The sequence below is a fragment of the Anarhichas minor genome, unplaced genomic scaffold (genome assembly GCF_050575085.1).
Source record: "Anarhichas minor isolate MPS153535 unplaced genomic scaffold, ASM5057508v1 ptg000073l, whole genome shotgun sequence".
In the NCBI taxonomy this organism is placed as follows: Eukaryota; Metazoa; Chordata; class Actinopteri; order Perciformes; family Anarhichadidae; genus Anarhichas; species Anarhichas minor.
The window spans coordinates 8,470,430-8,495,000 of NW_027466519.1; the positions used below are offsets into that span (position 1 = coordinate 8,470,430).

The window sequence follows — 24,571 nt, forward strand, 5'->3', positions numbered from 1 at the left end:
GCAGCTGTACGACAGTGTTTACAAGCACACGACTTCTGCATGTCACTGGGTCCACCACAAGACTGTATTGGTTCTTCTATCAAGTTTTTTTTAAATCACTTCCACACAGTTTTAGCAATGAAACCAGGGACACTGTCTTCAGACTCTAGCTTAGCGAAGCGTTTCAGAGGCTGACTTGTGAGTCCAGGCAGGTGTACAAGGTCTGACAATGCCAGCCCAATGTGTCGACATACTTTTCAACATAAATCTGTCAGGACACCGGCCTCACCAAGATTTGTTAGCACAACCTGTGTTTATCTCTACCAGTGAAGGACGTTGAGCTTTCAACTTTTGCAGCAGTTGGAACCAATGCAGAAGCCAAAGATTCATCAATAGGATAGCCGATAAGAATTTGCTGCTTTTCCAAAAGCAAGGTTCACACAGTGGACCATTCTATGAAGAGGGCAAACACAGCAACCATGACCAAAAACAAAAGTATTCTCCATAATAGTCTTCAGTGTCCACTTCTTGCTCTAAATCCTCTAATTAAGGCACTAGTTATGGAACAGTGGGTCCTCAAAGGGTTCACTGTTGTTTGGCAGTTACACTGTGGTCTGTCTCCTGTCCCTATTATGTAACGAAGACCACCAAAATGTTGTTAGGCCTAATGCTCTCTGGTACCGTGCCGGATTTCCTGGTGCTGGGTCGTTTTAGATTTGAAAGTAGATAATTATTTGTCTGTGGAAACTGTTGTGTAGCAAGATATATGGCTATATATGGCTGTATATGCATGTATACAGCCATAAGGAACCCAATATTTTGTATTCATAAAAATAGCCCTACTTTACTAATATGATCCTTTATTTTCACTGTGACTCAGCAAAGTTTCAGCTCAATAATGCACATGGCCACACTACTTTCAAAAAGCGCCTCTAGGAAAAGGCTATTTGTTTTGTTTTCATATCATCATCACAATCTTTCAGACTAATCGTTTGACACCAGTAGGCCGATTCAATGGCCGATTCAATATATACCGAGGGTGCTGTAATTTATCTATTCAATGTTCGAGTCCTGGTGAGACGAAGTCAAGTGATATGTTTAAATAATAAAATAATGAATTATAGAAAGTTTTGTCTTTAAGATTTTTGGGTGTCATCTTAAGTAATAAGGGTCCAAAATGATGTGACATTGTATGGTTTTAAGGCAAAAACCTTCAAACCCTGATGGCTGCACAGCACCAACGGCCTCGAAGATTTAGCTGCCACAATAATACCACGACTGTGAATATTGAGATACAGCACATAGGCAGCAAAACTGAAACTTGATAGAAATAAGGCCAAAATGTGTAGAGAAGCTCAGAATATATCAGTTATCGGCAGGCTACATGTTTATTGCCACATAACAGAAATAAATTCATTTGCCAGCTTCTGTGAAGGCTTATTACATTACCAGCTACATTAAGCTACAAAATAGGCTAGAATTGAATAGTCTCCTCTCCTTCTGGCAATGTAGGCTGTCGGCTACAACTCACAGATCACCTCTCAAAATCTCATCAAAAACTAGAGTGATCTTGCAAGTCAACAGCTATTAAACTGAGCATTCAACCTTTTTTTCCCTGGACAGCTTGTACATGTTACCATGTAAAATCTGTGTACATGGTAAGATCTGAAAAAGAAGTCCTTCTGCTGCTTTAATTTACTGGTTGGCCGATTAACGCAGATTTTGAGGTGAAAACTTCCACCAGCAGATCATGTGCCCAAATTTGGTTGTAGTTATAGGCCCTGTTTAAACGAACTGTAGCGCATGGTCTAAAGCAGGGGTCGCCAATTGGCGGACCGCGGTCCGGATCCGGACCCAGACGCCGTTGTATCCGGACCCAGGACCTAAAATCGATTTTATTTTGACAGGGCACTTCTATCTTAACCGGCGCAGCTTTTTCAGCCTGTACGGCACTTGTTCAGCGGTGCAGGAAACGCACCGACCAATGCGTTGTAAATCACATCACGTGATGCAGCTCAGCCAATCAAATATGGGTATTCTGACAAGTTTCCTGACTCGAGTGAGATGTACACACACCGGGGGAAAGACGAGGAAAGAGAAGGAAGAGCAGGAGAATAATACGTGAGTCAGAGAAGTTCACATGACGTTCTCCAAAGAGAGAAAAGTGGTCAGAGAGACCAGAGTCTTTAACCAAGAATGAACAGACTCTTATAGGTTTATTCTTCACACGGACAGTTTATAACCAGTGTGTCTCATATGTTTAGAGACCGTGACGATTATTTAAAGCGGTAAATGAAGCGACACTACGAGACAATGCACAACTCTTTTGAACAAACGTACCCACTCACATCTAAATGAAGTCACAGAAAATAAACCTAAGAGCCCAAAATGATCAGAATCCTAACACATGAATTCACTGACCAACAATGATATTAACAGAGAGAATAGAGCTGAAACAAGTGGTTTAATAACCACAGATAAAGTCCATGCACACTGATTTATCTTGTTAGAAGATGAGAAAAATATAATATTGTGGCTGTTTTTATTTACACCACTTCACACCTGAATGAACTGAATTTAAAGCTGCAGGACAATTCAGTGAAATTCATTTTTCTAAAATGAATTACTTTATTTTAAGATGCACATTTTTGAAAAGCTTTCTGTTATGTCAGTTATTCTTTAATCCAGCTCTTATTTTACTTGAAATGAGAAGAACATTTATTTATGTATTTCTATGTATTATTTATAATCCATCCAGTTAAATTTGAAAACTGAGAATAATATTTGTTAAAATATAATTGATGTGTACTTTCTTTATTTGATTTGACAGTTGTTGACTACACAGACACGTTACTACTACTAGACTTCTCGAATATATATATATATGGCACTAAATAGTGCAAGTTAGATATTATTGTAATGTTCCGGACCTTTGCCCGAGGAGATTTTCTCAATCTGGACCTTTTGGAATTTTAAATGAATACCCCTGGTCTAAAGTGAATGATGCCAATGCAAGGGCTTGTCCAACTCAGCTTCTGCAAGTTAAAAGTAAGCCCTATGAAGTCAGTTTTGTTTTCTAGATTCTTTTTAATTATTTAGATCCAAATTCTTTGTTTTCTCTTAAACTTTGAATTCTGTGAGGAGCTAAGCCTTGCTGTCGGTGAAACACTGACACAGAGAGCAGAGGAGGACAGCAGCGTGCCCCTAGATGAAACCAAAACATAGTAGCATAGTTTTTTTTCTGTTCATTCCGCTTGGGTGCTGTGAAAAAATGCTCATAAAACCCTGATTTTCATAATATGCATCCACATTTTTGCAAATTTAAGGATATTATGCTTTTTTGCAGCTGATTTTACTTTAATCATCATCAAACCAATCAAAGTGTCATCTCTCATTCAATTTAAAAGCCAGGAAACTCGGTGCTTGACGCTCAAACTTTTCCATTGTGAACCCGCTAATGCAGGTTCTTCTTACTATATGAATAATGTGCCCATCAAATAGCTGGAAAATATCGATCACTGACTTTAGACTAGTTTTTTGTTGGTCAATGGCACAATAACTCTCGCTGCTCAATGCGCCTGACGACGCTTATTGTAAGACCAACACATCATGTGACAAGCTACTATAAGAGAAACACTTACAAAATACTGTACAGTGAATCTGACAGAATTAGTGGTGTAGACATATTCTGAGGCCTACCCAGCTCTATGGTTCCTCCTATACCGATCAAGGAAGCTGCGCTGTGGTAGAGCGGCAGAGGGATGTACACCACGTCATCTTCAGTAGCTCCAAACGCCCAAAACCCTGCTGCTGCCTTCAAGCTCTGGAGGTGAGTGATCACTGCAGCCTTAGGGAGCCCTTGTGGAAAGGAAAAGACATAATTATGCATTACATGATGTTACAAAATAATCATTTCAACTGCATTGCCGCCCTGCTGAATCCAGCGTTAGCATGGGGAGGGAGTACATAGCCATGTGCTACCTGCATGACAACGCAACAAAATGTCATGCAATGCTGCATTCAATTGTTTCAGACTTCATTAATGATTAGATAAGTGAGACATCGATCAAAAACCGTGACGCAAATATCCAACCCAAACCCAAATTTTTTCTAAGGGTCGTGATAAGTTTAGTTTGTTTTTTGTAAACTGAAATGTCACAGAAGGATAGCCCCAATAACTGAATGCTATTTTAACATAACATGTCCTCAGACACAAAATGGTGTAAATGACAGCTACAGCGTTATAGCGTGCAAAGGCCTCATTTAAATGACTGTGAATAGCTCTACATAACATGTAAATATCTTGTAAATAATGTACATAACTTCACAGGCTTAAATAACACTAACATAAACAGTACTGGCATAACCGAGCAGGAAAGCTATGAAATAGCTATAAAAATTAAGCACCATTGCTACTCAGAGCTAGTTCAACATTGGCAGTGTTCACATGTAAATAAACCATAACCGTATATAAGAAGTGGACGTAGTCAATATGACGTCATAAAGCCTCAAGTTTGGTGATTTTTCGATTTCGTTTTTTTGGCAACCAATGAACTGAAGTGACCATATTTGGGAATGCAGAGGAGTGACGCAGAGACGCCATATACGTCTCTGGTAGCGGCAGCGACCTGTCAATCACAGTAAGCCCGCCCTAAAGCATACCCTGCTTTATGGTCTGTTTGACTCTAAATGGACCATAGTTTACTAAATGAACATCATGCTGTATTGAAGAAGACTTGAAACTAGAGATTGAGACCATAAACTCATGTTTACAATGTTTACTGAGGTAATAAATCAAGAGAGAAGTAGAGTCATTTTCTCATAGACTTCTATACAACCAGAGGAGTCGCCCCCTGATGGTCAGCAAAGAGAATGCAGGTTTTAAGACACTTCTGCATTGGCTTCACTTTTCAGAACCGGAGGTTGTCGCCTGAAATAAAAGTATAAAGAGAGTATAGCCCATGTTTTGCCTTTAGCCATCTTGTGGTAACGGCACAAAGACGGAACCAGTCAAGTCCCACATAGCTGAAGGGTGGCTCTGTGCTCAAACGGTCGGAGGGTAGGTCTATAATCTGTTGTTCAGCAGCACTCCAACAAAGTTTGTTACATACAGCATATTTGTGGAGCACTATGATATCAAATGTCACTCCTCCTCACTGGTCTCTGGTGAGCTGTAGAAACAACACACACTCACCAGTTGTTCCAGAGGTGAAGATGTAGAGGGTGGGGGATTTGAGGGAGGTGGTGGCACGTAACACCGCTGGTACAGGCTGGTCGGAGGCAGCATCCATCTTATCCAACAGAGTGTGCACCTGCGGGTGCTCGCTCTGGCTCTTCATGGCCCACACCTGAATGTTGTCCTCCAGCAGGCTGCTGAGGATGCCGTCCAGACATTCCACTAAACCTGGGAGATCGAGACAGCAAAGCCATATTTCATAACAAGGATACTTTGAATATGGTTTGAATTTTTATTGAACTCTGAGAGACCCGCATTGACCCATTTTTGTCTTGGGGGGGCAGCGGATCTTTAGGGGGAGATAGCATGTCAACACTTTATAAAACATAGAAGTGGTGTACATCATCTGAAAGCTGGGAACCTGAAGATTTGTTTGAGATGCCTCTTTGGCTCCGCAGGGGCTGAGGCTACAGTGGAGGAAATAGGCTCCTATTACGCGTTGAAAGTAGATGATGATGATGCCATCAGATATGAAAACTTATCGATTGTCATTCAATGTGTGGATGAGTCATAGCAACAGTGTACAAAAGTGATACATAGACATTAACAGACACTGTTTTGGGCAGAGCTATATAAAGTTGGACTGGACACATACTTCACTACATTCTGACAAAAACATATGAATGAATGCTCATTTAAACCTATTAGTAAAATTGATAGCTAATAACAATAGTGAGACTTCATATAGAGAGGAAATCAACAACCGTCAGAGTGGAGCTCAGAGAATAACCTGCTGCTCAACAACCCAACATGGTCCTCACACATCTCCATCCTGGTGAAGAAAGCTCATAAACAGCTGTTTATGAGCAGCTTCAGGAAACTTAAGAAGGCTAAATTCCAGTGCCAAGTTATTTTAAACTTTTACAAAGGAACAATAGAAAGCTTCCTGACTGGAGACATAACAAACTAACATGTGATGTTCCAGGACAGCAGGTGATAGAAACCACCAGGAACATCACTGGTCTACTGAGCATCAGTGATATTGGTGAGAAGAGGAGCCTGAGAAGAGCTCAAAGGATATTAAACGACTAAACCCACCGAAACACAACCTGTTCACCTGCTGCTATCTGCAGAGAGATACAGAAGTATCAGCTGATGAACCATCAGACTTCAGAACAGCTTCTTTCCTCTGGCTGTGTGACTCCTTAACTCATCCTCAGCCCTCCATAAATGATATAGTTTCAATCTGCATTTCGTAGTGCAACACTGCTGTACAATGACAATAGAATAACCTTGTAATCTTGTATGATGAGAGAAAAGAGTGCAGACCTTTTTCTTGGAGCCCTGCTGATTTTGTTACAATTCTTCCGCTCTGTTTGTCCTGGAAGAATATGTACCCGACAGAAAATAGCTGCTTTGCTGGCACATTGCTGATATCAATTCTTTTTTTCTTGCTAGAGACTAAGAAATGCATGATCACCCAGTGGTGATGCTTTAGCAATGAAGTATACCTTTTGGTCAACAACAATATAGCACCTCATAAAAAGTGTTTTTGGTGCTTGTTAAGTGCAATTGATCACCAGATAAGTCTTTGGAACCTTCCCACTCAAACAGGTGTTCTCGGTTGAGAATTAAAGTGGCACTTAACTCACTGAATCGCTCTCAGACTTAATGCTTACAACAATGGAACCACATGGGAGAGAATTGTCTGGAGACTTGGGACGGAGAGTTATGAGCAAGTCATTGTTGTTAAGTCAAAAAGCAAAAGTGATACAGAAGTTCAAAAAAAGGATGGAAACCCCCAGGTTGACGTCGTACGCTTTCACCTCGTGATGAGCGAGTTCTGCTTAGAAAAGTGCAGAAGAAGCAAGTTTCTCAGAGCTGGCAAAAGATGCATGGTTCCTCGCAGGAGGCCGAAAACTGCTGAAGCCAGAGCACCAGAAAGCTTGTTTAGCCTTTGCCAAGGCCCATACTGAGAGAGATGAAGACCTTTGGGAATCCATTCTCTGGTCCGATGTCAATCCAAAGTCAATCTTTTTGGACCGGATAGCATCCAAAATGAATGGCGTCGCACAGGGAGGAGTACAGTGAGGAGTGCACGGTCCCCACAGTGAAGTTTTGTGGGGATCTAGGAGTGCTGAAGGTGTTGCACTTCATTGATGGCATCACGAATTTGCAGATGTACTGCGAAATCTTGAAACAGAAGATGCTAGCCTCTTTCCACACCCTGGGTCGTCAGGCACTTTTTCAACATGATAAAACATTATTTCTACTAGATTGTTACATACTTTTTAGATTCACTTTAGGGAGTAGTCATCCTTGCTACACTAAATTCAAGCAAAGTTGCCTTAATTATTTATTTTACAGATATTGATGGCATATATTTCTATTTTTATTAAGTTATATTTAATACATTTTAAACTGGAGTGTTGGTCATTTAGAAAAAACTAAAATCTTTATGTTTAGAGGGGGTGTCCTGTATATGTCAGTTCATATACTCAGTGGTCTTTGCTTTGTTGGCTTGTGAAAATAAATTCTTATAACAGACCCTGGGGACATTTGTAGATGAAGGGAGCCATGTGTACAGTATGGGCGTTGTGTGGATGGGCATGTGGGGTGCCATGGTTTAAAAAAGGTTGGGGAGCACTGCTCTTGATCTGATTTACTTTAATAACCCCTGAACATGAGCTCTAGAATGGGATTGTACTCAACAACACAAGTTCTTACCATCTACAATCTGATTTTGCTTAATAATTCTGAACCATAGACTTTTGAATTTTTCTTTTTTTGTCAGATTCCTCAACACTACAAACAGACACACAAGCGTGTTGTCTAGTTTTGGACCAAATACATATCTTTCCCAGACAATCTGGTGAGCTTAAATTCTGTTGTGAGAATTCCCTGAGATACTTTCTAAGAGGGATTGACAGTGGTCAGAAAGAAAAGTACGGCTTTGATAGCAAGTCTGCTGATGTATGACCCACAACTGTTCTCAGTGTCTGACTGTTGCAGCTCTTCCATGAATCCCTCTCCTGTTCCACTGGGGTTGTGGTGAGGACAGTGTCCCTGACCAATATCATGCTTGCTTGGTTGAGCAATCATCTGTCACATGGCTGCAGCGTGGTGATTCCTATTAACTGTAGAAACAGGATTCTTCCAGTAAAACACGGGTGGAAGCGGAATATGATTCAACGAAAGTTATTATTGTTGTGTCATCAAAACACACAACAAACGCATTTCTTCTCTATTTTTAGATGTTTATCAAGGTCCTCACTTCTCCAATATGAGTCTGACATTTTATTTACATGTTTAATCATTTACGTGTATCAATTTAGGTTCTAGAAAATTAGGATTCAAGTTTTGCTATTTTCTAACATTGTAAACAGCTAATCATTAAAAATGAGCAACAGACTAATCACTGAGGAAAGTAACGGTTGGTTGCAGCTCTATCTGACATACTGTGGGGTTACATGATTGTTATCTTTTTTTGTGTTTCTGGAGGGCTCCTTCACTCTCCAGAGACATGTTTGTGTCTATAGAAGATTTAAATTACTAAATAAAACGAAAAAATAAAACATTGTGTCCCAATGAAAAACAATGTTTTTGCATTCCTTATGACAGTATATGCATATAAGGAAATACCAATGCCATTCTGTGCCTCTCAGTGGCTCTCAACATGACGACAGCTGAGCCGGCGCTCGTAGCTAACGGTGCTGACAGAGCTAACAGCTACCTGAGAGGGAACCTGGAGGGTGGGCGCTACGCTTGCCAGTGAGAGCTAGCCAGTGGTGCACGCTCACATGCATGAACGTGCACTAAAGAAGGTTTTCTTTGGGGAATGTTTCCCTATCTGATCCAGGAACAGAACGTGTAAATGCCATTCACACCCATTCATACACTGATGGGCTACCATGCAAGATGCCACCTGCCCATCGAGCAATTTGGGGTTAAGTGCCTTGCCCAAGGACACAGCGACATGGGCTGGAGGAGCCAGGGATTAAACCGGCAAACTTCTGACTGGAAGACGACTCGTTGTATGCTGTACGGATTGTAAAGCCCTATGAGGCAAATTTAATTTCTCTGATATTGGGCGATACAAATAAAATGGAATTGAGTTTAAGAAATTTAACTAAAGGCTTGCGGCCATGTCAACAAAGAGAGGAAAAACTCGGATTACAACACACACACACATCATTCTCTGCTCAGGTAGACATTACTCCACATTTACATGGAGGTTGTTTGCTGTTATATTTATGATCTGATTGTCATATATAATAATACAAATAATCAATCCCTTGTTAGTCCCGCAGTGGGGATATTTATTCTCCTGGATTCGGATCTTTTGTTCACAAGAGTGAGATCAGGGCTAATGCAGGCATTTCTGTTACAGTGTTGACTATGAACTAGTGGATGAAAGTAACAAAGTACATTTATTCAGGTCAAATACACAAGTGCATTTGTAAGGGAGTTTTATGCTACTTTAATTATCTGACAAGCTGCCTCTGATCACTGATTGCTGCATGTACATGTACAGCTCCCATGAATATCTCTACATTTTTGTCTTTGTTTGTTTTGTTCATTTGTGTTTATCACTAATGGCATATGACAGAACACATTCATCAACATCTGAAAAGTAGACGTGGGGTTTAAGTGCAGCAGACTTTGAGACGATCACCGCTCCACGGCCAACCAACCAACCAGACCTGCTGGACCAAACGCCACCAAACTGCCCCAGAGAGGAGAGAGAGGAGAGCCGTGATGGAAGCTAAGCTAACCCAGCCAGGACCTGAGGCTACTCCACTACCCAGCATGCTCCTGGCTGTCTGATGCCCGGTAGCAGGAAAATAAGATGGATGAAAGCAGCGGGAGGTCGGTGACTGTGGAGCCCACATCTTCACAGAGACCTGGATCCGTCGTGGGCCAGGATCAAGCTGCACTTGATGGGCGGACATCAGGACTCTGGTGAACCAGAGGAGGAGGACTCTGTGTCTACATCTTGATGCTTGGTGCTCAAACAGTCAGAGTTGATGGACAATGTTTTCCACATGTTGAGTTTTTAATGTGAAGATGTCGGCCATATTGTCTGACCAGAGGATTGTTTTTGTTGATGCTGTTTACGTTCCTTAGATGAAAAATTTAAAAAAATACACGACAGGAATGTACTACTGGTTTTGTTTTCTTTGTCATGTGTTTCATGTGTTACAACTGAATTTCATTGTGCATCCTTGTCCTTGCATAATGACAATAAATGAGCCTTTAGCCCATGAATTAAAAAAGGAAAGAAAGTATTCAAAAATAATAATTTAATTTAAAATCAATTATTAGCTTTGTCCTTAAAATGTCAGAAAAATGTCAATCAGTTTCTCAGTCCAAGGGGACATCTAGAAATGTGTTGCTCTGTCAGACAGTCTACAACCCACAGACAGTGAGAGTAAGCTCCTCCGCTTGGAGAAACTTTGACATCTTTGATCAATTTGTTATAAATATAAATCAGTTACAAACTAGCTCCGCCCTGACCAGCTACTACTGCTTGCATGTTAATACATCAATAATAATAATTTACATACTTTTACTTTTGATGTTGTTAATACTGCTGTGAATACAGGACGAGTACTTGTAATAGAGTATTATATATATATTTTACAGAAAAATACTGTCACTGCTGATTATATATATATATATATATATATATATATCATATAGGAACCAAGAAAGTTATGTATTTTGCAATGCAGAGCTATTGAACTGTAGAAAAATTATGAACTAATTATCATGCAGGGCTCAAGATGTCCAAAAAATAGAATTCAAATAAATACTGAATGATAAAACTTGGTCAGAACCGCCATAAGTGAAAGCCACATACTCATAATACCGGCAGCTCAGTGTCTGGATAACAGAGGCAGTCTGGGAAGTTGAGGAGTCTAAACAAACCTGATGGATACAGAGATATGAATAACAGTTTGAGGGAAGTTAAATGAAGTGAAATGTAAAAGTATGGATGTGCTCTGATGGAGCAGACAGGAGGAATGGGGATGACCCTGGTGAACCCCACAGTGATCACAAGTGAAGGTCACAGCTTTACCTGAACCAACGATCAGAGTTTTGGCTCCACAGCAGTTGAAGCAGTGCAGCAGAGACCTGGACTTGATGTTGGTGTTGAGGAACGCGACCGAGCAGCCGACCTTCGCCAACCCGAACCAAGCGCACAGGAAGTCGGGCTCGTTGTTCATGAGCAAAGCGACGCAGTCTCCTTTCCTCAGCTTCACGCTCTCGAGGAAAAGGTTGGCGAGTCTGTTGCTGCGCAGCTCGACCTCCCGGTACGTGTGGACGCGTCCGTCATAGATGACGAACGGCTTGTCGGGGATGCGCTGCGCCTGCTGGATGAACCGGTCCAGCACGGTGCGCACGCTGGAAGTCAGCTTGGACAGCTCTAGCCTCACACCGTACCTCACCACCTTCAGCAGGAAGGTCAGGTCCCTCCAAAAGTACGGGAAGCAGAGCATCTGCAAGACGTGAGCGGAGAAAAAACACGCGACCAGGGCCGAGAGCCATCCCATAGACAGAGTCATGTCTGCGGCTGTGAGACAGTGAAAGGGAGGGGGGACACGGTGGAGAAAGCCGGGGACACGCGCCGCTCACTTCATACTCTGCTACTTGGTCCAGTCCAGGTGATAAACACTGTCTGCGTGATGTAAGCGGCCAGTTTACAGGCGCTAAGCCACGCGACGTGTGACCGGAGCATGAGAAATCCTGACTTCAAAATAAAAGAAGACAATATTAGAATAACAAAATATCACCAGTGCTGGAAAAAAAAGTGTAGATTATGAAATGATTACAAATAAGAAGTAAAATAACATTAACATACAGAATTATAAACTGAAAACTATAATCATGAATGAGTGTGAAGGTGGTGGCACAAAACGGTATCAAACTCAAACACACAACACAGAAAGTAAGAGCAGAGTTTGAGGCTTTTATTCCAAAGACAGGCAAGGTTCAAAACCAGGAGATCAGTCTGAGAATACAAACTTAACAGGCAGGGGGGCAAGGGTTCAGGCAGAGAGACAGACAATGCTGGAAAGCTAACGGATGCAAACTAGTCAATGTGGCAAATGGATGGATGTGGTCTGGTAGCCTATATCTATGCTGCAGGACTGACGGGGGAATGGGGGGCAGGTGAGTGAGTGGGTGGCCAGCATCAGCAGATACTCAGCATTAGTTACTGATCACACGAAAAAAATGATCGGGACATCTGTATCTTTGACTGAGCCTTAAAACTTTCCAACAAGAAATAATAATTATAAATTTAAATCTAATCCTCCATGATAATAATAGATAATAGCAGATAGCGTATCATTCACTCTGCTCAGAGAGGGGCAATCTGCCGTCCCTCCACGACTTATTCACCTCCTGGACCCTGAGACAGGAGAGAAAGATTGTAGCCGACACCTCATGGACACAAACTCTGTGAGTCCCTTCCCTCTGTCAGGAAGCTGCGGTCCATCAGGACCAAAACCTCACACCACAAAAACAATTCCTTCCCTTCTGCAGTTGCGCTCATCAACAAAGCCCAGGACCCCCGCTGACTCTGACACTTACATCCCTAGGACAATTTCTTATTTTTTTTATTTTTTTATTTAAACCTTTATTTAACCAGGTGAGTCCCATTGAGATTAAAAATCTCTTTTCCAAGGGAGACCTGGCCAAGACAGGCAGCAACATAAGACACACATAGTTACAGACAGAAAACACAAAACAAGACAAGTTAAAAGAAACTAAAAGTTAAGAGACAGTGACGTAACCGAGTTAATTAAAAAAAACATTGACATTTTTGGGAACCTGCCTCTATTTCTTTCATTTTAGATTCTTAAACACCCTTGCACTCCTTTCCCTGTTAATGACACTTTAATAACACTTTAATAATATACTTGTTACTCTTATGTTTGTTTATTTACCATGTTTTTATATTTTATTGTAAATGTCTATATGTTTCTATTTTTAAATCATGTCTTGTATTTTGCACTGTGTTGATTGTTTGATGTTATCCACCATGTCAAATTACTTGTATGTGTAACATACTTTGGCAAATAAACGGTTCTGATTCTGATTCTGAAAAGCAAATTTTCTTATAAAATGAAATGCGTCCTGTCAATTGTATTAATGTAGACTAAAATCACAGTCCTGTATCACAAACATAAAAAATATGACTCTGTTTTGAGCCTGCGATAGAAGTTGTGTAGCGCGAGTGTTTTTTATTTTGAAGGGCAAACTCGCCACACTTCCTGTATGACTGATTTCTTGGGGCAACTTGTCAGGTGCTTCTCTGGAAGTGAAATCACGTGACAGTGACCCTCCTCTGTTTACCAGTGGAGGGGCTCTGTTTAACAGAGGGAGTGCATTGTGGCGGTTAATGCTGTCTGTGTGCTCCACCTCCACCAGAGACAGTACACACTGGGTCCGAGGGGAAGCTACTGTACTGTCACTGAGATGTTTCTCAGCTGAAACTTCCAGTCTTCTTGAGCACAAGGCAAAGTAGCAACAGAAAAAAGTTTCTTTGATCAAATGAAGCACTCAAGAGGCAGAGGATAAAGCTCTAACTTGTTGTAGATGTTAACAATAGTGTTTCTCTGAAATAACATATAATGTAATATATAAAACATAATCTAAAATATTCAGCCAATCGTTTGCGTTTTTAAATCCCCTCTTACATCTTTCTTTTATAGAAAAGCATTAATGAATATTTCATTGCTGGATTTTGCCATCCCTCACTTGTTATTCTATACATATTTTTGTATCTTCATTTTATCCTCCTGTATTTTTATGTTTTCATAATCCCTATGTTGTTTTCATTTTTATTTGACTGTTGGTTGTGTTGTTCATCTGCTGTTTTTTTCTATAAATCACTTTGGAACCTTGTAAAGAGAAGTATTTCATAAATAAAGTAGATTATTACTATTATTACATTAGAACCACCCCATTACATTACATTACATTACAGTCATTTAGCAGACGCCTTTATCCAAAGCGACTTACAATAAGTGTATTCAACATCGGTTTTCGAGAGAACTACTAGTCACCAGAAGTCATAAGTGCATCTCCCCTCTTCAAACAAGCATCTAAGAGCATAAACCAGAGCCAACGTAAAGTGTAGAAACAAACGAATGCAATAAGTGCCACAAACTAATAAGAAAACAATAAGTGCAATAAGCTAGTATGAATACAATAGATGCTAAGTAAATGCTAAGTGGAAGGCTCAGGGTAGGCCTTTTTGAAGAGGTTTCAGCCTGCGCCGAAAGATGGGCAGTGACTCACCCCAACGTAAAGTTTCTGACCTGACAGCAGTACTAGAGGACAGGACGGGGACACCGATATCATTTGGAAACATCCTCAGAGAATCCAGAAAATTCCTGTCTGTCTGGCCATTGGTTGAGATATTTTGTCGTTTTTGTCCAAAGACTGGTGGAGTGATCCTCTGAGTGAGCTCCTGCCACTAGCAGGGTAAAATACAAGCAAGAGTCATTTCAGCAAGTCTCTAGAATACATTCAAGTTGCTGGCAAGCAACTGTCAAGTGTGCACAAGTTGACTCACACAGTCACAAACCAGAAGTGTCAAAGGAACTAAGGTTCACAATACATTTTTCATAACTCTTTTGTATTGAGCAGTCCTTCATGATTCTATGTCAACGTTAACATTCCAAACATCCCACAAAGGCTCTACTTCCTTATATTCACCAAAGGGCCTCGTCGACAACGACGAGAGAATGTTTCCTACATTCACGTTGGAAACATTTCAAAAATGTCAGGCCCACTGGGAGAGCAGTGCAAATGAATGTCTGCACTATACCAAGTCATCCATGTCACCGATATAAATGTCTGGCTCATTTTATGGAGTTCAGAATCATCCGTATCCCTCACCTTCTACACTTTCGCTGTGATCGTGTCAAATGATCTATATTATTTTCATATTTAGTTTACATCTATGAACAAGTACTAGAACCTGCACTGACAGCTACTGGCTGAACTGCTGAGCCCTGAGGTTTGTCCCTCTGAAACACAAAGAAAAGCAGCCATACAAAGAGAACTGGTTCACTGGTCTGTTCACTTTTCCTTCTCTGTAGAATACAGTACAGTATGTATACTGAAGACTTAAAGTTCTTTCCTCCCGGCAAATGTTCAAACCTCATGATGTCTTAATTGTGTCCGATAGCATCACCCTACAAATGAAGTCAACATATAATGGTAAATGGCAAATGGACTGTACTTGTAGAGCGCTTTTCTAGTCTTTCCGACCACTCAAAGCGCTTTCACACTACTTGTCATTATTCAACCATTCACACCCATTCATACACTGATGACGGGGGCTACCATGCCCACCATCAGGACTAACTAACATTCACACACCGTAGGCACAGCTACGGGAGCAATTTTGGGGTTAAGTGTCTTGCCCAAAGACACATCGACATGCGACCAGCAGAGCTGGGGATCGAACCGCCGATCCTTTGATTGAAGGACGACCCTGCTCTAATAATGACACTAAGCCACAGTCGCCCCCCATGTAATTTCAACAATATTGTCAACTTTCAAAGTGGAAGACTTTTCACATACAGACACAAGACACTTGTAAGGCACTTGCAGTTCGTCTTTCAGAGGAAAAGGCAAACAACGCTTTGAGCAGATGCTTTTCTCTTCATTTATTTTTTCATTTAGTTATTTCATCTTTTTTTTTTTTAAATCTTTTTTTTCGACTTCCTTTCCTTGTGAGAGAAATGAACCTGACTGCACTGCCATTAGTTTGAATCTGGGCTTGAATAGAGTTTAATTCTCTTTTTAAGGCAACATTTGTATCTTACACATTAAAGCTTTACCTTAAAAAGCGGGAAAAAAAAAACTATTCAATTGGAACCAAACAGTGTGCAGACCTCCTTTGTGCCCTGCAGTTAAACATTTGTTGTCTTGGACCTGAGTATCGTTGTGTGGAAAAACACACACTTGCTTCCTCTTTTGAATAAGGTTATTTCCATTTACATGCACGGCATACGTGTAGGTGCTCGTTGGTGAACTAAGCCCATTAAACAATCGATTTGACTGGTTCAACTGAGTGACTGTCGACCGTCAGAAAAAAAGCAAAATTCTCTGAAGATTATTTATTCTCTGGATAGAACCTCCACTCCACCACTTAGTGATGCATGCTCTACATTTTCCAGACAGCCACGGCTACATTTTTACTTATTTACTTATTTTCTTCTTTCAATTTCTACTCACTGCAGAATTGCACAAAGTAATGCTGTCTTTGTTTCTTTTTGTCAACATCGTTCAGCCATGTTGTTTTATTAAACTTCATTGGAATTGCCACCCGACGTACCTGTCCGGGGGTTCAGTGTGAGCAGCCACTTTGTGTTGGATCTGTATGGTGTTAAAATAAAAGTCGTAGGTTCTGAACTCACAGAAAAGCAGATTCTAATGTGTATTGTGAGTTAACCCAACGTACAACATCAATATAATCAGCATGCTAATGTCAGCTTTAGCAACCAGCACACTGTGCCCTGATGGTTCAGCATGAAGAAACGACCTGTTACAGTTGTGTGGGCGTCCCAGATGTTGCGTCAGTTGTCTTCTGCTATGACACACCACACAAGAAAATATGAGCAATGGTTTTATTGAATCCCATTTTCAACTTTTGGCTGATAAGGTCTGAACTTGGCATCACTCCGAGTATGGATTACTGACCTGATGGGCCCAGAGGCTTCTAACCAGAGGACAAGGTCTAAAGATCAGACTACAGTTGTGTATTGCCACTCATTAATATACAGATTCAATATTGTAACATTTTGAAGTATTTTGGTTGTTTGAAAATCATTTGAAAAATGATTTATCTGTTTTGCCACCTCTCAGCCTGCCCCTGTGCTGTTGTAACATGTGAGTTCCGTCTTTGCGATCAATACATCTTATCATATCTGTATGTTTCATAATGACCTAAGCAAAAAAACTTCCTTACCCTCCGCTCTGTATTCTTCTCCTCTTTACTTTGTTTTCTTCTTTCCCCTCTTTTCTAAGTGTATAAGACAAGTGCGGGCGAGGGAGACAAAACAAACAGGATGAAACTAACATGGGAACATCCATGAACTCTGAAAGGACATGCAAAGTGTGCTCGGACAGAAAGCACAGCCACAGTCCTCTAAGAATCCTGTGTTGCTGCTCGCTGGCCTCAAAAGCATGTTGACTTCAACGTTTAGTTAGATGCATGTTTCACGTGTCTGTGGTGGTAAAGTTTGCCACTGTGAATATTAATGCTTTGTAAAGATGAATAGTTGCCATCAACGTAAAAGTGTCCAAGATGTTGTGCTATAGCTCTACCTTCTGTGAAACTGAATAATTACATTCAGATTTTTTGGGGAAAAAGACCAGGTCTGATTCCACCCTAGTCCCAAAAGTGAGCTGGTGCCAATGCCCCTGTGACAGCTTTTTTTAAACTTGTACTCTTATCTGCAGTGTCTACTGTAATTGCTGCATGTTTTATATCGTCCTCACTTTATTTATCATAGCATATTCATATCTTCGTTTTTATTCTACATTCTGTATTGATTCTAAATATAGCTGTTCATTCTGTGTATACTCTATACATTCCTTTGCACTTTACTTTATTTGCACTTGTGGTTAGAGGCTAAACTGTTTTTAGTTGTGTCACTACATAGTTTGTTGACATAGCCGGGCCGGTCGTGCATGATTTTAGTGCACGCTCAAACGTGAGTGTGCCCCAGTGGTTAGCTCACGGCCACCGCTCTGCACTGTGTTCATTTGGCGGCCACAGCTGATACACCGGCCTGAGCTGCGGCTTTGTCATGGAACCATAGCGTCCACGCTCGTTTTTCCTCAGGTTAACACTGCTTGGCTCGTCAGCACTTTTACTGTATTTGGCGCTGCTAGTGTTGTTAGCGCCGCCAGCTGCAAGCCAACAGCTCAACTGTGTGCATGTTGAGAGCTAATGAGAGGCAAAGTAAATGCTCCCAATCTCGTATATAGTACCTTTAAGGTTCTTTGCTTGTGCTGCCGTAGAGGATACTGTTGCAGAGGTCAAGCCTGGATGTCAAATGTGCTTCTGCAGCAGTAAGTGATATATATACGTATATATATATATATATATATTTATATGAACAGATAATAACAATATAATAATCTAATAACGTTATTTTGCTGCAAATATTTTCAATGCTGTCGGTCCCGCTTAAAACCACTCAAACACTGACAGCGCGGGATTGTTGGGAACTTTTAGGATCTACACGAACCACGTGACACACAAAATAAAAGCATCCACATGGGCTTGACCCACAGACTGTCCTGACCCAGTTTATGTAGAGGAGGCTAGGAACACAATGACTGACAGGGAGACAGAGGCTTCCTAGCTACAGTTTTATCATTATGGAGGTATCAGGTAAAGGTTAGGAGACTGTGTCATTACTGATAGGTCTGATCTGATCAAGTCTGTACATATATACGTATATTAGTGCTGGGCAACGATTCAAATTTTTAATCGCATGATTTTTTTTGTTATGCGCAAAATTCAATAATGAATTCAAAAGTAGTATTTTGCGCACTTTTATTTTAAAAGTACTGCTATATGAACAAAAGTGCAATAACATTTGGTTTGCAAACACTTTAAACAAATAAGGTGTTTTTTAACAGCAGTATTCCCTTTACACAGTAGCAGTTCAAATACAGTTATAATGATTCTGATAATAGATATTCAGCCGGTGCTTTTTTTTAAATGTTTGTTAAATTCTCAGTAGCGATAACTAAATGATATGCGTATTATACATATTCCAAACAAAAACACTTTAAAAACTCAAAAAAAACAATTTAAATGAATCATTTGTTTTTTGCGTTGTTACATAGAGGGTGATAAGAAGATGTATGTGGAGGGACTTAGGACCCAGGGGAATGTAGGTGAAGGAAACAGGAAGAGACCGAAAAGAAGCCACACAAACAGCTGTTCACCACTTGCTGACCACCTGCGTTAATTAATGAATGCGCTAACTCGATAATAACGCGTTAACTTGCCCAGCACTAATATATATATATATATAAAAGAGATGAAAAGAGAAACCGTTATCAATAATGTTAACACAAGGATGCAAACTTAGAAGATTGACAAATTTTACACAGCAGAATATACACAAATTCACACAGAAATCATTTACATGTCTTATTGTGGGTTTAAATAAATAAAAGAAAAAGTTGAAAGTCACAACTGTCATCTCTGTGACAGCAACAATAACAAATCAGAAGGGTATTGTCCTCTCTACTGGTTGTCGTATTAGTAAAAACGTTATTTAGGATAAGAGCTAATTTTACTGTAATATATGATGAGAGCTAATGTAACTGTAACCTTAAGTACAGGATGGTCAAATGGAGATATTACAAAAGGACTAATGTCTAAATTCCAAGATACGGTTGCTGAATGTTTGTCCCCGGTGAAGAGGCCATCGTTCTCCCCCCTCAGCTCCTGTAACAAAACATTTTGTTTTGTTATAGCTAATGGCTAATGACTATAACTAATGAGTTAGTTTTATTTCACACCGCAAAACAAAAGGAGCAAAATACTCAAATTCAGTTTATCCGTGTAATTAATCTCAACGTTTGTAACGTTACCGGACTTAAAGTAATATTTCTGGGTTACAACCTCTACACTTAGGTAAAGTTAGAAAGATATTGACAGATTCGGACTTCCCGGTTCAATAAATCGTTAACGAAACGTTGCTAAAATACAAACGATACCTCCCTGTAACCGTAGTGAGGTAGACAACAACCTACAACCTTAATTTAATTAAAACGGGCCGTCTTACGGACTCCTCCGAGCTGGACAATCGGCATTGGTCTCAATGAGCGGCCAGCTGCAAGACAAGTGCGCAGGGACCGTCTACAAAGTGCAATGCGGAAAATACCTACTACAACAATATTCAATAGCTTCACTGTCATGCAATGTAATGTAACCAAAATCACTTCACACATGAATGGGCTCCTCTTTGTTGTACAACAAGTGTTATTTTGAAAAAAAAAAGATTTTTGGTCCGTTTATGGACATAATATGAAGTATAAATCATCTGTAAAATCGTCACAATCTCAGTAAGATATTAGTCAACCTCTGAGGTTTGAAAGTGAAAGCATTAAAGTTGCTTTCCAAGGCTAACTGCGGTAGGATGTAGGCAGACGAGCTGCCGGTAAGATTAGCTAGTGTAACAGACTGTCTCATGTTTGTCGTTCTGGTGTTGACTGTTGATATGTCCCTTGAGGGTTGCCGTAGCAAAGGCGCAACTCCCGCCTCTGGCCAAAGGAGAAAACAATAGCTGTAGCTGTGTCTCAATTCAGGGGCTGCATCCTTCGCGATCTACGTGGGCCGTGTCCTTTGAGGACCGCAAAGGCTAGGTGCGGTCTCCGAAATGAGACGGCCTACCCTACAGAGGACTTCATATATATATATATATATATATATATATATATATATATATATATATATATATATATATATGCAGCTTTCTCGTCGGAGATTTGGAGGACACATCTGATGTATGCTTCGCGGCCCAGCAAATCCCAAGATGCATTGCGTGCCGGTGCGCTATTACCGGCAGCTCGGCTGCCTGCATCCGACCGTAGTAAGCCTTGTAAAGGAACTTTTAATAACTTCACTTTCAAACCTCAGAGGTTGAATAATATCTTCCTGAGTTTGTGATGATTTTACAGATGATTTATACTTTATATCATGTACATAAACGGACCAACGTGAGCTCAGGTAGACAGGTTGTGAACCTGAAATATCACTTTAAGTCCGGTAACGTTTCAAACGTTGAGATTAACTACACGAATGCACTGAATTTGAGTATTTTGCTGATTCTGTTCATGTTTTGTTACAGAGAGCCAGGAGCTGAGGGGAGAGGGTGCTGAGACGAGGAAAGACATTGCAGAGCAGTACGTTCAACGCTCAATTTGAGAAAGTAAAATCCTATAATAATCTCTTTGGCTTGCGGCTTGTCATTAAGACATGACAGTGGATCCCACAGCCAGACCAGCTGAGATCATTATATTATCCTGAATTTAGGCTTTTGCATTTTGTAAATGCTCTAGCATTATTCAAACGACTCGTGGTGGTTTAATACGAAGACGTACATAGTTACAGCATTAAAAATGAGTAATAGCTGTGGTGCCATAATGTGGTTATAAGATGGTATTTCAGCTGCAGGACAGCAGTGAAGGCCCAGGTATAAAATGCACGGTCCGCCACTGCGGTATGATAAGTGCAATACACGAACCCAAGACGCTTGGTTACACTAGCTTGTCAGCTACTACTACTATTAACAAACATGTGACGTTATAAACTCCCGAATCTGGGAGCAGAAGGCTGCATTTGAAGGAGTCTTCCAAATAGAACAGCCTAGTCGCAGCCGCTGTGACGCAACCGGTCTACAAATGCAGCCTCCGAAGGATGCAGCCGCTGAATTGGGACATAGCTAATGGTGAGATTGGACAGCAGACGGCGGTGTATTTGTGTGTCAGTGCCCTAAATCTCGCCTCACAGGCAAGCCATCCCTTTAGACCCTGTACGTCTCTATTTACAGTCTGTGGTTTGTCCACAACTCCTCCACCATTCAAATACTTAAGGAATAAAATACCGTGTGTTTTAAGAGAACTAACTGTTAAGAGCTCTTATACGAAGATATCCAGAGGGAATGTGTACGGCGCCAAAAGAGAAAGTCTACCTATCAGGATAAAATAAGGGCAAAAAGTCGTTATGGCTCTGTCGAACAACACCTTTTTAGCTCAAAGCGGAAGTTCAGAGCGACTTCATAACGGTACAAAGCGAGGAGGGGAACTTGTCAGTTAATATAATTATTTACCATTCAGCCGGGCGGCAGTGTGAACTCAGGACGGCGACTGAAGGTAAGTGTGTGGGACTTAAAGAAGAAAGAAATAGCGGAAAGGTGTGGCTCGTTAGCTAAGAGTTGGGCCCGCTGTAACGTTAATGTTCCCATGTATGCTGTCACCAAAACAGAGCGGCTCACTGCTTTGATGTGAAGACTCTCCGCGTGCCCCACGGCGGTAGCTAACGGTAAACATCAGAACCAGAACGTGACGAGAGTCCGCGTGAGACACAGCAGACGTCGCTATAGAGACCAAACTCCCCAACTTTTGATTAACGTTTGTCACTGTCGGTGCATTCCTCCGCTGTTGTGCCAGTCATAACCGGACATTGAGGTCTCTACGAGGACATCTTCATAACACTGCAAGTAATTGTGTTGGTCTGATCTCCTGTACTAAACTAGGTTAGTTAGCTAGCTAGCACCGTTTGTGACCGTGCTACTTTACCTGAGCTATGATACTAAGGAAGTGAGGATGATGAGGACCGAATACAACTTCAACATATTTTATGAAACCGAATGTCGCCATTATTGCTACATTAATTACATATCTGTTGTGAATTAGCCTTCATATTTTAATATTTTAAAGCTGCACCCTGTAATGTGTCGCTCATTGTGACCCTGATACAAGTTACCTTTTACTTATTACTTCTTGAAAAAGTAATAATTGCATTTTACTTATCACTTTGTATCAAACGTGTGATATCTTCGGATATCAATTATTAGATGCAGATACTTGATCTTCAGGTAACACTACTCAACGTTACAACATGAGCATCCTGGTAACAGTGCTGCCTCTCCTGGCTGGGTGGCAACACTATGCAGGCTACTCTAGCCTCCCACTAGGCAAATAGCACGAGAGCCCTCTATTGGTCTGACTACCATAACATTCAAAACAGTCACTACATAACCGAAGGTAATTAGTGACTCTATTACTTCCCCTTTCCCCTCCTCCAACCAAAACTGGCGCATAAAATGGCCTTTTAATGTGGTTAAAGCATGCGCCTACCAGCTAAAGCTTGCCATTTATTATTCAAATTTCAATTGAAAATATTAAACTGAGGGTGCAATGCATGCTTTTGCACCCTCATAGAACCAGGTCTGCCTTTTCCTCTCGCTCAACATGAGTTTATGGTCTCAATCTCTAGTTTCAAGTCTTCTTCAATACAGCATGATGTTCATTTAGGTGCTGGGGATGGATAAATGTTCCTTCCCCCCTTTAGAAGCAGCTGAGTTTTGTTTTATTACAGTATGACATTTGGCCACATATACACTGGCCAAAATGTTATTTATTCTATTTTAGGGGTTGAAATAATGTTATATTCCATATTCTCAAAATGGAATTCTTCATGAACATCTTCCCTGGTTTTGTGTGACTTGGGGCCAGTGCTGACAGTTTCACAATGTTTGTTTACTTATTACTTGATCTCATAGTAATTTATACCTCAGGAAAGTTTTATACTATATTTAATTCAGACAGTTCTTTATTTAACTCTGATGCATTGAGATACAGCATAGGATGGTGATATTTTGAGTGTTAATATTGTACCGACACATGGACGGCAAGTATTGCACTTTTATTATATAAACTATTCATATTTCAAATACAAATTCAGCCTTTTGATAACTATTGCATTTTCAGTCCACTAGATGGAGCTGACTTGTCTCTGGTAGAGTCAGTGGGATTGGACTATGTAGAGACTAATATTCAATTCAGTTTATTTTGTATAGCCCAAAATCACAAATTAGCCTCAGAGGGCTTTACAATCTGTACACAGGACCTAATATAATCAGTTCAGTGTGTCTGGTGCATCGTGCTGCATGTATGACAGCAGTCTGTCTGCTTGACTGACAAACTCATTTTGCTGCAATAGAAAAGACTGAAGTGAGATGAACCGAGCGAAAACCTTTACCATAAAACAGATGTTGACACACTGCATGATTTGCAGACGTATTGTGGGGCTTCTGGAGATTCACACTCCTATTGAGCAGTTGAGCAGATGTCGTTAAATACAAAAGTAAAAAAACGCTTTTATTCCCCAAAATGAAGGCGTGACAGAAACATGGCGTCATCATGGGTACGGAAAGTATTCAGACCCCTTTAAATGTTTCACTCTTTGTTTCATTGCAGCCATTTGCTAAAATCAAAAAAGTTAATTTTATTTCTCATTAATGTACACTCAGCACCCCATCTTGACAGAAAAAAACAGAAATGTAGACATTTTTGCAAATTTATTAAAAAAGGAAAACTGAAATATCACATGCTCATAAGTATTCAGACCCTTTGCTCAGTATTGAGTAGAAGCACCCTTTTGAGCTAGTACAGCCATGAGTCTTCTTGGGAATGATGCAACAAGTTTTTCACACCTGGATTTGGGGATCCTCTGCCATTCTTCCTTGCAAATCCTCTCCAGTTCCGTCAGGTTGGATGGTGAACGTTGGTGGACAGCCATTTTCAGGTCTCTCCAGAGATGCTCAATTGGGTTTAGGTCAGGGCTCTGGCTGGGCC

General features: G+C 40.7%; 1 protein-coding gene across 1 annotated transcript in view; it reads right to left on the reverse strand.

The window, feature by feature from the left end:
- slc27a6 (solute carrier family 27 member 6) overlaps positions 1-11,778 on the reverse strand; it is a 29,048-nt gene extending 17,270 nt beyond the window's left edge. Inside the window, exons 1-3 of the mRNA XM_076079896.1 lie at positions 11,238-11,778; positions 5,174-5,383; positions 3,679-3,837 (exon numbers count right to left, since the gene is read on the reverse strand). Coding sequence (XP_075936011.1) covers positions 3,679-3,837; positions 5,174-5,383; positions 11,238-11,724 — 856 coding nt within the window. The 5' untranslated portion in view covers positions 11,725-11,778. The remainder of the gene's footprint in view (positions 1-3,678; positions 3,838-5,173; positions 5,384-11,237) is intronic.
- Between the last annotated feature and the right edge of the window lie 12,793 nt (positions 11,779-24,571).